This window comes from Pelobates fuscus, chromosome 9 (genome assembly GCF_036172605.1).
Source record: "Pelobates fuscus isolate aPelFus1 chromosome 9, aPelFus1.pri, whole genome shotgun sequence".
Lineage (NCBI taxonomy): Eukaryota > Metazoa > Chordata > Amphibia > Anura > Pelobatidae > Pelobates > Pelobates fuscus.
In genome coordinates this window covers 129,719,325-129,734,022 of record NC_086325.1, presented here as the reverse complement: position 1 = coordinate 129,734,022, position 14,698 = coordinate 129,719,325, and the positions used below count along the sequence as shown (strand labels likewise).

Below are 14,698 nucleotides of genomic sequence, written 5' to 3'. Positions count from 1 at the left end.
TTTGTGCCCCTTAATCGCAGGCACCTTCCCTCCAAAAAGTGTTCTCTTGGCGGGTTTCAGTTGTTCAAAATCCCAGACCAAGTTGTCCGGGAGCCGCACGGTCCTCTCATGCCGAAAACAGATCCATAACATTCGCAGCTAAGTCCTGCTGAGGTGATCGGGAACCCATGAAGCCCTCATCCCAAATTCAGTTAAATGACGATCAGGACAATTTGTGGGTGTGGTTCATGCGAACGGCTGCCAGGGAGCTAGCATTTGGTTCCATTCGAATGAAGGGAAAGTGCTGAACTGATGGGGAACCAAAGGAAAGCTGCTAATGGTGGCTGGGGAGGTTTAACTCCCAAACAAGGTCTTTGGATACGGGCCATGGTCCTTGGGCAGGAGGCTAGCTAGTAGGGTCCTCCAGAAACTTGTGGCACGTTTGCCAAAGAGGACTTATAAGATGCGTAGCAAATTTTGACTCTGGCTGGGAGAAAACAAAAAAAGATAATGAGCAGCTTCTGGCCTCTTCTGACTCAGGATCCACATATGAAAAATGCTATTTGTCCACGAGTGTCCTTGACAGCCAGATGTGGAAGAAACCTGAAAGATCTGCTGGTCCCCAGCTTTTATTCAATCAAATAAAATATAAGACATGGCTTTCAGTCACAGTTACATAACAGTGGGATGCTGTGTTGCTTGCAAAAGATCATCTCAAACACCAGCGACACTGTCAAGTTTAATGTAGAGCAATATTATTTTTAACGGTAACACCTCGGGGGTGGTTTACTTGCTGACATGTACCTGTGGCATGAAATTTATGGGCAAAATGTTTCTAATCTTTTAAAAAATGCATCATGGAGCAAGTTCACTCCATTGCCTTGCATAAGGAGACTCTTGCCATATTAATTTTGTCTTAAATAAAACTAGTTTGACCTTCCTGATTTTAGGTTTCACACTTTTATTTTCTTGATGGAGAAGATACCACCTACGCTGTGTGTGATTGAGCAAAACGTACTTTTGCTCTCCTTATGTGACTATAACTCTTTTTTTTTACTTTTATCTTTATACACAAAGAACTATATTCTGTTCTCTTTTTATCCTATGTACTGGTGAATTCCTACTGCATTAATGCAGCACATTAAAGGAGAAGACTCCTGAACGCTTGGCATCAAGAATGACTGACTGGCTGGCTGGAGCATCTTCTTATAAAAAAGGGACCATCAACACATCCATAGGAGGGGATAATACCGCTCAAGCATACACATTTGTAGCTGGTCATGAAAATTGTAAGTGCTACTACTTTCATTTAATTCACCAGTTCCAAATATACTACAATATATTCAATTTTTATCCTCGTCTTCCATAGTACTTCATCACTATATGGATTTGGGAACACCCTGAAGGTGCTACTTCCCTGCATCCCTTTCCATATAGTCACTAAATGTTGCTTTTGTTTATAGATTAAGCGGGTAGTGAGCAATAGATTGGGAAAAAAAGAGATGTAGTCATTTATAGAAGATATAAATATGCCTTGTTTTATACTGTTCCTCCTCTTTTTCATTCTACTGGTTACATTTTTTCACTTGGTCTGTGAACCAAATGGTGGAAAAAAATGCCAATATTTATATTATGTATATAATTTGAAGTACGCTGGTTGGTCTATTTTCATGAGTTGGCTTGTTATGGGCAAATGCAAATATTACAAGTTTTAGAATGAAATGTTGTATTTCTTAAACTGTGTACTTTGTCTTTAAGAGATATTGTAAACTGACAAGGTGTTAGAAATGGAACATATTGTTTTTCATAGATGTTTCTTTAAGCAATAACCTCAGTGCATAATATGTTTGCGCCAATTTGTCCCAGACGAATTACAATAACAATAATGCATAAACAAGCTTCAAGGCTATACTACGACTCTTTCAGTACACAATATACTGTGGTAACCCCAAGTTAATGGAACTTCCCCAAATCCGGGAATCTCCCACGACTGTGCACTTACGTCTTAGTATAAACAACAGATAAGCTATTCAGACTTTGGGAAGCCATCTTGTCTCTTGAACTTGATGGAAGTTCCCCAGGTCCGGGAGTTTCCCATGACGTGTGCACTTGCTTTTAGTTATGGACTTTTTCATATTTGAACTATGGTGACTCTAAAATGACGACACTTAAGGTATAAATAGGTGTACTTTTAAATGTTAACACACAGAGGAGAGACTTGGAGACAGACGCTGCTCCATCTTAAAATGACTGAGAGGCTGACATGATGACATGTTCAGAAGGGTATGTTAACCTATTAATGATATTTGCAAGCATTTAATTTCATCTTATAAACTCTGCTATAATGGATTTGATATGTCTATATTTATATTTTTATATAATAAATATCTAAAAGACAAAATCTATGGCTTCCAAGACAATCCTTATTTTATATTGTATTCTCAATTATTTACACATGTTAAATAGAGGATCTCTTACTAACTATATAACATTATGGCTAAGATATCTGTATGGTTAGCCCTGCTAAGTTCCATGCTTTAAGACATTATAGAGGTAAATAAGGGAACCGCAAGCGGTTACAGTTGGCGACCACGAAGGGACTTGTACTTGGAAGCGTTAAATAAAAAATAATAAATACCTAGGTAACCTCTTATACGTAAGAGAAGACACAATACTTTGTCATGGCACAAGTCTTGAAATATCAAGAATCTAATGAGCTATTTGTAGCCCAGACTCAGAGAGAGATCTTCATCATTAGAGATGATTTTAATGTGAACTTGTACAAGGCACTTTAAGTTCAGGTGCCAGGTACATTGTAATTAGCATACAATGCTGAAATTGTGGATCTTAATTAATATCATAAGAGAGCAAATATACATAGTTGGTAAACTCCCTGATATGCCTAATACACCAGCACAGCATTGCCCATTAGTTCCAGGACAGTGGATTGCAGGCAGAGGGGTATGTTCTCTTTGTAGCTGCGTAGTATGCATGCGCAGGAAAAAGATTAATGCAAAATGTTGTCAAAAGAAAATTGATAAGACAGAGCGATGAAATTTGAAGTCTAATTCCAAGAATGCAAAGAAAATTGCATTATGGCTTAATGAAAACATTCATGCAACAGACAGACAGGACTTTTAATTATTGCATTACTGCGTTCTGGATTCTAATGTCCACTATATATGAAAAGTTTTATAAAACAGCGATAATTTCCATATTGTCAGTTACGCTAGCTGTTCATTAAAAATCAGGAATTATAACAGCATAACTATTATTGGAGTCTGGAATTTCCAGCCAAGGTTGCGGAGATAGGAGACATGTAAACATTCCAAGGAATTGAGAAGTCGTTGGTTTATATTCCAAATTATGAACAACATTATTACATACAGCCATAAAGAGAATGACATGGCTTTTAAATACATTCAGTGCAGTACAATGCAGTACACTGCAGCATGTATTTTATATAATATATGCTAACTAGCTCATATTTTTTCCTTAACAGAGTTGAAATTATACTACCCTCCTAGAAAAAATGCAACCAGTGGTTATTCATCCTTTGCTTCCCTAAATGCTCTGCAAAAATAAATAGTTATAAAATGATTACAAATAATATATATGTAAAATAAATGAGGGCAAAATAAAATTGTAACTATACAGGATCTCTGATAACTTTTAAACTGAACTTATTAAAGGCTTATTTAAATAAAATGTTAAATACATTTACAGCTTTAAATGTGACCAAAAGATACTAAATTATGTGTTAAGCAGCCAGCCCAATTCACTAGAATAGCATAAGTATTCTACTATTTAAAGTGCACAATTCCTGCACATAATGACTTTGCTTACTCAGGTACAGTCTTTAGTCTATTGCAATGGCAGGATTAAAATCCACCAATTTTAAAAGGGAAAGCTTACTTAAATAAGTGGTACTATCCCACTGTACCTGTATTGCTAGCAGTAAGGAAATTAGAACAATGATATTGTACTACTGACTGTAATCAGACCAGACACATTTAATCTCAGTGAATTTCATAAACTAGGTTTTCATAAAATAACATAAAATAAATACACCAATGTTGTTTATAAATAAATGTATATAGACTAGGTAGTAAGAGCATTTCCATGCATTCAGCAGCCTGCTCTCTCAGAGCCAGAAATGGATTTATAAAAAAATAAAGAATAGGTTTTAAAAAAGTCCACAGTCAACCACACATGATGGGTGAAATAATTGCTTCTTTAAAAGCTATATGCTGCCGCAATGTATATAAATACAGATTAGGGCACAGTGTAGAAATAAAAATACAGTTTCAAATCTCATATATGGGGATTCAGTTCCACCACATATTGGTGTATCTTACACTAATTCCAGTGGTAGATAGTGCTAATGCTGAAGGAGGCTAATTTTAATAATAATGAGTTGTAGGAGCATTGTAAATATATATACTGCAAAATTAGTTTGATATTGCAAAGCCTGCAATATTCTAAACAGACATTAAAATGTAAGAAAAAAAAATCATAATGCATAAAGAAGAATGCATAAAAAAAAATGCAGTGTCAATTAAAGTGATAATGCTCTGATATAGTAAATCCCATTGAATATCACATATCATATATGCTATATGAAAAGTATAATTAAAGTGACTTTACTGTCCAAAGCCCCCTCACATCTATTTTATAGAATCTATACTTTTCTGTGGTCACCTCCAAAGGGGCCTCTGAAACTGGGGGGCTGAGGAGGGGTGCTCATCCTAAGAGGAATCAGATTTCACACTTAAAATAAAATAAAATAAAATAAAAAATATAATAATAGAAGAGGTATTGTGGGAACATCCAGAACATGCATTTTTGTATATAATCTTAATTTGCAGATATGTTATGCTTTAAAGACATATAAAGGATATTTAATTAAATTAAGCAATGTTAAAAATAAATAAATAATAATAAATATATATATATTTTTACCACAATATAAACAGTTTTGTTAAACAGATTTAAGTACAAGTATTTATGTCAAGAAATATACAGAATACATTTACAACAGGCAAGTTTAGCATAAATGCAAAGTTGTTGTTTTTTGGGGGATTTATTATTGCCCAAGAAATCTCTGAACATATTCAGAATTTTTGAGAGCAGCAAGTAAGACAGCAGATTGCAATGGACACCATTACAATATTGCTTTACCGATTGAGGTCAGAGCTTTAAAGAATAAATAAATAAATATTCTATGGCCCGCTAGACCACTGGCTTTTAACGAACAGTTTGCACAACACTTATAAAATAGTTTGTAATACTGCACATTATAGCTGTGACAACATAATATACAGGGTAAAAATGCTATTTCACTGTTTAATAGACTTACCCAGTATTTAAAGAAGACATGTTTCTTGCAAAGTCATCGGGACTTTGAGGGAGTTTCTAACTATGTTTAATTAAATAATTAATTTACTAAAGAAAAGAAAAAAAGTTTTTCTTTTCCCCTGGAAGTGAGTTTTCAGCGCAAGGTCATTTTGTGTTCACAGACTATTCGGATTTTAAAAAAAGCTGTTCTTTATCTCACACTACCAACGGCCTTGTAATTCCTATGCACACTAAAAGCTGGCTTTTAAATGTTATTGTTTTAACTTTAATATTTCATAGTTAATACAGAGGATAAAGTAATTTAAAGAAAGTATATTAATTGGTAGGATTTCATTTATCTATTTTGGTCCACTATTCACTGATCTCGAATCTCAGTCTGGTGTTCAAACAGTTTTTCTTACGATACGTCGTGTGTTTATATCCACAACTGCATTTTGCTTTGTGGTAACAAATTGAAAGCCTGGCATTGTAATACGTGTATGGACATGCTTATAACAAAGCATGGGCCCTCTCCTCATATAGTTGGTCATTACCAGGCACTTTGATGCAACGTGTCTACCAACGCTTTTCTGTGGTCACTGGATCACATTGCATACCCTATCTCTCAGTCATGATGCAGAGTTTATGCTTGCAAGGATATCCAGACCTTATCCACCTGGTATCCACGTAAATACTCCTATCGTTTAGAGGGGTTAATTACATAATAACCATTGAAGGTAATATGTTGGTTGTTCTTCCTATAGAGGAAAGATAGACTTGCCCAAAAGCTTTTTCATGGCTAGGACAAGCTCTTATAGAGAGAGGTAATGTACTTCTGACTCCTGAAAAGGAATATTGGTGGCCCAATATGGGAAATACTGTAATTCATGTGTTTAGTAATCATAAGCATTTGCTTATTGCCACATTACTGATGTACTGTTTATTGAAATATTAATATCTAACGTACTTTTTGAATTACTATACATTGGAAGTTTGCCAACATCTCATGGTTATAAATATGTTTTTGTATGTGTTGATGCATGTACCAGGTTTACTTGGATATATCCTGTGCGAAGTGCCACCTCTGATACCACATTTTCTAGTCTCACTTCCTTAGTATGCATTTGATAATCCCAGGGCCATCCATTTGGATGGTGGTCCTGCAGTTACTGCAAAGGAAACCTAAAACTGGGCAACCACATTTGGGTTACTTTGGGATTTCAGTGCCCCAACCACCCCCAAAGTAGTGGGGTTGTGGTCTGGGAAAATGCTGAGGTTAAATGATTATTAACCAAGTTACCAGTTGCTTGCCCCACACAGTGGTATCTATTTATTCCTATGGTACAGATGAGCATTCACAACATACCTGATGATACAAATGGTGAGACACCATATGAAATGTTACACGTTTTTTCACTGACAATCATATTTCTGCACCATGGAGAGCTTAGAACCATTGGTTCTATTAGAGAAATTTAGGGCATTTTTTTTTCAGCCCACCTCACCTTGCACCACCTTGCACCAACTTTTTCTTACTGTTGGCCAGCTTGTCCTGGAGAGGGTGACTCCGGGAACTTTTACTACAGAGAACAATCAGAGCCAACCGAGAACAGTAAGTTTTGATATTTTACAACCTGCTAAATACTTACAGGACGTTCACAGAACCACTGACTGACACAATGGATGCTGTTAAAGATGACAAGATAAAACAAACAGAGGATGACAGAAATGCCACCAGAACACAGCCACTAGAATCATAGCCACGTAACAGACTGAATCATGATCTGACATCTGAACCTGCAAATGTGAAGGAGAAGGATGAACGACAGACGTGATACATTCACAGTTAACATGGAATGTATGAAAAATGAATCAACATCATTATCAGAAAGACTCTGGAGAAAACAGTGACTGAACCTGAATTATCTTATACAGTAAGAAAGAAATGCAAAGATGGAAGCAAAAGGATGCTAGAAAATTGGTTATGGTGTCTCCTTCTTACAATCTGCAGCATTATCATAACATCAACCCTAGCTGTCGTTTTAAAACTGCATGGGGACAAGTTCTTTGATCGTGAGGACTGCCTCCAAGAACTATCTCAAAAGGAGAGACACCGCTCACAGTGCAATGATTGCTAATGTGACCTACACTGGTATTTCACAAGGAACCTACTGAGATCTTTCCAAAAACCGATTATACATGAGAGAGATGTGATTGGACTATTTCAAATCCTAATAATGGACTCAACGATGATGGCAAAGCATGCTGAAAACAGAAAAAGATGCTTGTGAAAGACTTTGGATGCACCTATGAAGGTGATGTAAGAAAAGACTATGCAATATAGTTTATCATTGAATGACTACCGCAAACAGCCTTCTTATGCTGAAAAGAAGTGCTATGTTAATTCTGGACATTGCTATTATCCAGACAGAAGATGACCGGAAAAAGAAATAAAGGCTGATAATTGTCAACACCCAGCTATTTCTCAAGATGGAACATGGTACTGAGGAAACCTGATTGACTATCAAAGCGCCTCACAGTACAAGACACAGATTGTTGCCTACAACTCAGAAAACGTGGTTAATAGGAAGGAGCAGAAGAAGAGGAATATAGATTTCGTACTGGAGTGGAAACCATGCTGGAACAATATTCTGTAACAATGAACTTTACAATGACATTTGGTGGCATATGAATTTGAATTCGGAAGAAACATATCAATTAACGAAAGAAACCTTGATGCAATTAATAAATAATAACAACACAGGCCTACTAAGAGCAGATGCCCTGCCAACAGAATGGAATATAAAAGGCCAGCAAAATCTTTCAGAAACCTGACATCATGGGACACTTGTACTAAAGCACGATTTGCAGCTTTTCTTAAACTCTACATATTATTTACATACGTGCAAAGCAAAGAACTCCTGTAAACATAAACACAGAGACATTGATACAACAAGGAATCTGTCATGGTTCTGTTGCAGATGTGATCTACCGATGTACTCCTTGCTCTTTTGGTATAACTATACCAATCAAAACGTTAAATGGCTCCATAGAATCAAACGACAAAGGATTTTTGCTATATTCTGGACTTCCAGGAATGTGGTGCATGGACAGAAAAATTATAATTACTAAAGCAATCATGCTATTTGTTTCCCTGTATCAGAAATGTGTCAGTGACAATGTGTAATATAATACAGATACTATAATTAATGGTATAAAATAAACACATAATGTGTTAATTACAAAGGTGGATAGACTTTGTGAATATCTGAAACGCAATTGAAAATTATTGCTAAAATGCCAAATGCAGCTGCAGTATGGCCTACAAACAAATATATTAGATAAAGTATAAGAGCATAACAGCTAATTGCCCAGATAAATAATTGAATCATGATAGTTAAAGATCATATGATTACAATAACAACTGCAATAACGTTTAAACTTTAGAAGAAAATGTGAACTGTTCTTATTAAATCAGAAACTACTCGATATTCGTTTAAGTTTGCAGAGTGGTATAATTAATATAAGTGAAGTACTTCAACAGTTAAAATGTAACTGAAAGACAGACAGAAACTTTACATCAACTATCATAAAGTTTATTTATAATGATAAACATATTCAGTCTGCCAGAGCTAAGGCCAGTCAATGGAAAGTAAAAGAGTATTATGGATTAACCCGTCCAGCTGATATACATGATGAGTTTGGAAATTGATCATTTAGGTCACCTATTGCAAACTGGTGAAAAGATGTCAAAGATATAAATTCAACATCCATACCACTCTATGTATATATATTAAAATACACGTAATGAAATATTTTATCGTTTTTTCAAATACCAAGAAAATGTTATTTGGTTTGTGATGGTTAAAGGTACATAACGCCACCTATACAAAGGTAGAGTTATAATATAAATACCTTCAATATTGTATCCGAGTGCTTTCTTAACTCACTTTTAGAAATAATAAAACATGCAAATCATCTTAAGCCACACCCAACAGCCACTGAAAAATATACTTAAACAATTAAGATTCTCATTGTTAAGCATCCAATCTTTCCATAATGGCTGTCAGATCTTGGTAAAAATAAAAATAAAATTCAATATTTGGGTGTTTCTGGTATTTTAAGCCACTAATAACTGTAGTTATTATATTATCTAACCATAACTTAGGGAATAAGTTGTCTTCTCCCTAACAGGACAAAGAAAGATAAATAATGTCATATTTCCAATTATCAACTATTCTAAATATATTGAGATATTTTGAATAAAAGAGTATTTTTATCATTTAAAGATAATGTAATTTTACATACCATTGTGAACAAAGGCAGTAAATACTGTTTCATATTATCCTTATATCTCTAAATCATATACAATGGTTTTATCTCTAAAACAAAACACTAGAAAGATTAACTATGTTACTATTTCATCTATCATTATTATACAAAGTATAACAACAAATGTAAAGATTTTTCCACAGATTTTACCTGTTAACATTTTTAGCACAACAGCACCTGATGTCAGTGAGATGTCTATTACTGAGATGTTACAAAGATTCCAGTACAGCAAAAAGAGGCGTTCTTGAGAATCCACTTCGATTGCTGTATCAACATAACATTTACTATAATGGGAACCATGTCACTTAAGACAATGTCTTGGAAATGCTGTCAATTAATTTATTCCGTGAAAGAATATCGGAGAGTATCCAATCTATACACATCATAATCGGTGTAAATATATTTCATGAAAAAACAAAACAAAAAAAGCAAAGACAAAGACAAATACCAACACCATCACCACGGTGATAACAGATGATGCCGATTCAATATCTGCAACCAATTCTAGCCAAATATTTGGAAAGCTGGACTCTACAACCTATACTCTACAACAAATACCCGGGTATTCTACAAACACAACCTCCAGCAATGTATCTAAGGAATGTAAACTTCTACAGACCTTTAAAGACTTTGGATTACAAATACAATTACTACTTTTAACTTTGGATTACAATTCGTATCCGGATCCATCCAAGAATATCTTACTCTGGAACTTTGTGTTCTTTTCAATTCTTTCCTAGACAAAAGCTTTGCTCATTTTAATCAACCACCTTTACAGGCAAAGATCACACTACGGATGTTTTACTGTTACAACAATGATCAAAGATGCTGGGAGCACAAAAAAAAAACCTAGACTGTTGGGGAACTTTGGTTCACTAATTTAAGGAAGAAATGGTCTACAATGTCCACAGTTTAATGGAGAGGGTGTTATGGGCAAATGCAAATATTACAAGTTTTAGAATGAAATGTTGTATTTCTTAAACTGTGTACTTTGTCTTTAAGAGATATTGTAAACTGACAAGGTGTTAGAAATGGAACATATTGTTTTTCATAGATGTTTCTTTAAGCAATAACCTCAGTGCATAATATGTTTGCGCCAATTTGTCCCAGACGAATTACAATAACAATAATGCATAAACAAGCTTCAAGGCTATACTACGACTCTTTCAGTACACAATATACTGTGGTAACCCCAAGTTAATGGAACTTCCCCAAATCCGGGAATCTCCCACGACTGTGCACTTACGTCTTAGTATAAACAACAGATAAGCTATTCAGACTTTGGGAAGCCATCTTGTCTATTGAACTTGATGGAAGTTCCCCAGGTCCGGGAGTTTCCCATGACGTGTGCACTTGCTTTTAGTTATGGACTTTTTCATATTTGAACTATGGTGACTCTAAAATGACGACACTTAAGGTATAAATAGGTGTACTTTTAAATGTTAACACACAGAGGAGAGACTTGGAGACAGACGCTGCTCCATCTTAAAATGACTGAGAGGCTGACATGATGACATGTTCAGAAGGGTATGTTAACCTATTAATGATATTTGCAAGCATTTAATTTCATCTTATAAACTCTGCTATAATGGATTTGATATGTCTATATTTATATTTTTATATAATAAATATCTAAAAGACAAAATCTATGGCTTCCAAGACAATCCTTATTTTATATTGTATTCTCAATTATTTACACATGTTAAATAGAGGATCTCTTACTAACTATATAACATTATGGCTAAGATATCTGTATGGTTAGCCCTGCTAAGTTCTATGCTTTAAGACATTATAGAGGTAAATAAGGGAACCGCAAGCGGTTACAGGCTCATCTGATTTGCTTTCTCAAATAGTTTCTGGTTAACAAAATTCTGAACTGCCATATGACTGAAATTTGACCATCCTCACCAGCTCCATCTAACAGAAACAAATTAATTTCAACTCCACCTCTCCTTGCAACTTAAAGATAATGAATGGACTAGAAGATACTTCACCTGATACATTCTACCTTTCTTATCATACTAATATTTATGAATTATTATTTTTATTGTAGCAATGTCACCATTCATACCTGTAGTTTGCCATTGTAATATTCTGTACATGCAGTTTTTCATTGTTTTTATTTTTTTTCATTAAATGCATTTAATTAATTTTCCATGTACATTTAGTTATTAATATTTTGTCTGTTAGAATTTGGCTAAAAAATATTAAAATTGTACATATTAAATGTTTGCTCAACACCCCCTCCATTCCTTGGCCCTTCTATGAGTAAATTCATTTAAATAACTGTGTCACAACTTCCTAGGCCTAATATCACAAACCAGCTCCAGCTAGCAGAAAAAAGTCATTTCAATTGCATTACGCACTACTTCTTCTCTTGTCCACCATTATTATTATTATTATTATTATTATTATTTTATTTATATAGCACCAGCAAATTCCATAACGCTGTACAATGGGGACCAGGGTTCCTTCTCATTTTATGCTTTTATGGCTGTTTGACATCACACACAATCACCTCCTCAATCTATTTATGTTACCAGTGGCTACAATTATCATTTAGATTATCTCTGTTCATCACCTCCAAATTCCCTCTGCTACCTCTTTTCTCAACTCCCCTCCTGAACCATTAGATTGCAAGCAAGCTCACAGGTTACCTAGCAAACTACTCTGTATAAAAAAAGCTTCAGTGGCTAGATCTCAACTATTTAACTTTTGTACTTATTTGTTTATTTTGTACTTTATTTTCCCTTAATTGTGCAGTGATGCAGAATATGCGTTTTTTAAGTAATGAAGAAAATAATAATAATAATAATAATAATAATAATAATAACAATAACAACATTATCTAATGATGAAATTCAATTATAATTATAGAATCCAGAAAACAACTAAATAGAAACGTTTATAAGCTGTAGTTAGTTGTGAATAAATGTCACTTGCAGGTATCTTCTTTGAGTCATTCTTTCATCTCCTAAAGTTATATATTTGTCCATTCCACTATAATTGTACTTGCCTGGGACAGAGTTATCTCACTGTAATCTCACTGTATACTGTGAATGCATATATGCTTTTATTGATATAAATTAGAAATGTTTTTGCCTTACTATGAATTCGTCATTAATTTCTGCTCGAATGTAGGGACCCAGCAGACCCAAGTGAGCATCTCTCTCTCCACGTTTTGCTGCTTCCGAAAAATTACTGTCTAGATATTCTCTAAAAACGACTTTCTTATACCATGGAAAGCCATGAGAAACAGGTCGTCTGTTGGGAGACAAAATATACTTGTCACTTAAAATAAAATTATTAAAACTCTAAAACACATAAGCAAAGAAAGATAATATTAAGTGCAAATAAAGTTAGAAAACATGTTCGGGGTCTTTTACCATTTGTACCAAAGAGTAACTTTTGAGTATTCCTCTTTCCCTTAGTTCAAGCAACTCAAGAAGGATTTTGGAAAGATTCTTCTATTGAGTCTTGTGAGTGCACTTTACCTGGATTATATAATTTGGCTTATGTAAGAACCCAGGCAAACAAGACCGTGAGAGTGAATGCTGGACCCACGTGGATATATATGTAAATGCAAATATACATATATATATATATATACAAATACAAAAAAATAATAATTTAACTATCTCTCTCTCTCTCTTTATATATATGTATATATATATATATATATGTATATATATATATATATATATATATATATATATATATATATATATATATATATATATATATATATAAATATAGGAAAGAATCTGATGAAATAGACCCAGGTGCTGCACAGCATGGATAAATATGCAAGACGATGAAGAGAGCACTCCAGAGGATTTGTTCAATACATTTTATATATGGTTCAAATGGTATCAACGTTTTGACCCAAGAGGTCGACAAAGACCATATATAAAATTTATTGAACAAATCCTCTGGAGTGCTCTCTTCATGTGTGTATATATATATATATATATATATATATATATATATATATATATATATATATATATATACACACACATACACACACAAAATATAAAAAATGAGCGCACTCACTGGATTAAAAAAAATAATCAAATTATAGTATTAAATTTCCACAAAACAGATCAACGTTTTGACCTTACAGTCTTTATCAAGATAAACAATGAAAGCTCCGTTTAGGGGCTGAAATGTCGACCATTGGTATTTTTGCACAATTATATTTCTCATGTGACCAGACCACCAGGTACCAAACATATTTCTAAAGTCCGAGTGCAGGAGCTTTGAGGAAAGTATATATAGGAAGAGGAGCAAAGCCAGTAAACCACTCATGGACAGCTGTTTCGTTGTTAATCCAACTCATCAGCATGAGGTTGGTTACTGGCTTGCTATGAAGGCTTGGCGTTACTTGTAAAGTACATACCATAAGAGTTGTGGTGGAGAAAAAAGTGTGGATGAAAACACCTTCCACCTGAAGCAAGTGGATAGTTAATATATTGCTAAACACAAATAAACACACACAAGTGAAGCCATAAGACTTGCTTTTCCCTCAGAAATCTCACTTTAACCCCTTAAGGACACATGACATGTGTGACATGTCATGATTCCCTTTTATTCCAGAAGTTTGGTCCTTAAGGGGTTAAAGTGCTCTCACTTTTCATCTACACTTTTTTCCCCTCTAAAACTCTTTTGGTATGTACTTTACAAGTAACGCCAAGCCTTCATAGCAAGCCAGTAACCAACCTCATGCTGATGAGTTGTATTAACAACGAAACAGCTGTCCATGAGTGGTTCCCTGGCTTTGCTCCTCTTCCTTAGTTGTGTTTCAAAGCTGTTGTATACAGCAAAAACATACTCCAAGGAATCCATGTATAAAGTGGAATTATGAGGCAAAAATGTGGTTCTTTGTTGAGATCATTTGCATATGCCTACCCAGAATCTCTTGCAGTAGTGAGAGCACTGTTAAAGTGAGATATTTGTGGGAAAAGCAAGTCTTGTGGCTTGACTAGTGTGTGTATTTGTGTTTAGCAATGTATTAACTATATATATATTCACCAAATTGGACCTTAGA

The 14,698-nt window shown here is 34.5% G+C and overlaps 1 protein-coding gene across 1 annotated transcript in view; it reads right to left on the bottom strand.

Moving 5' to 3' along the window:
- F8 (coagulation factor VIII) overlaps positions 1-14,698 on the bottom strand; it is a 595,138-nt gene that overhangs the window by 279,073 nt on the left and 301,367 nt on the right. Inside the window, exon 15 of the mRNA XM_063432427.1 lies at positions 12,756-12,912. Coding sequence (XP_063288497.1) covers positions 12,756-12,912 — 157 coding nt within the window. The remainder of the gene's footprint in view (positions 1-12,755; positions 12,913-14,698) is intronic.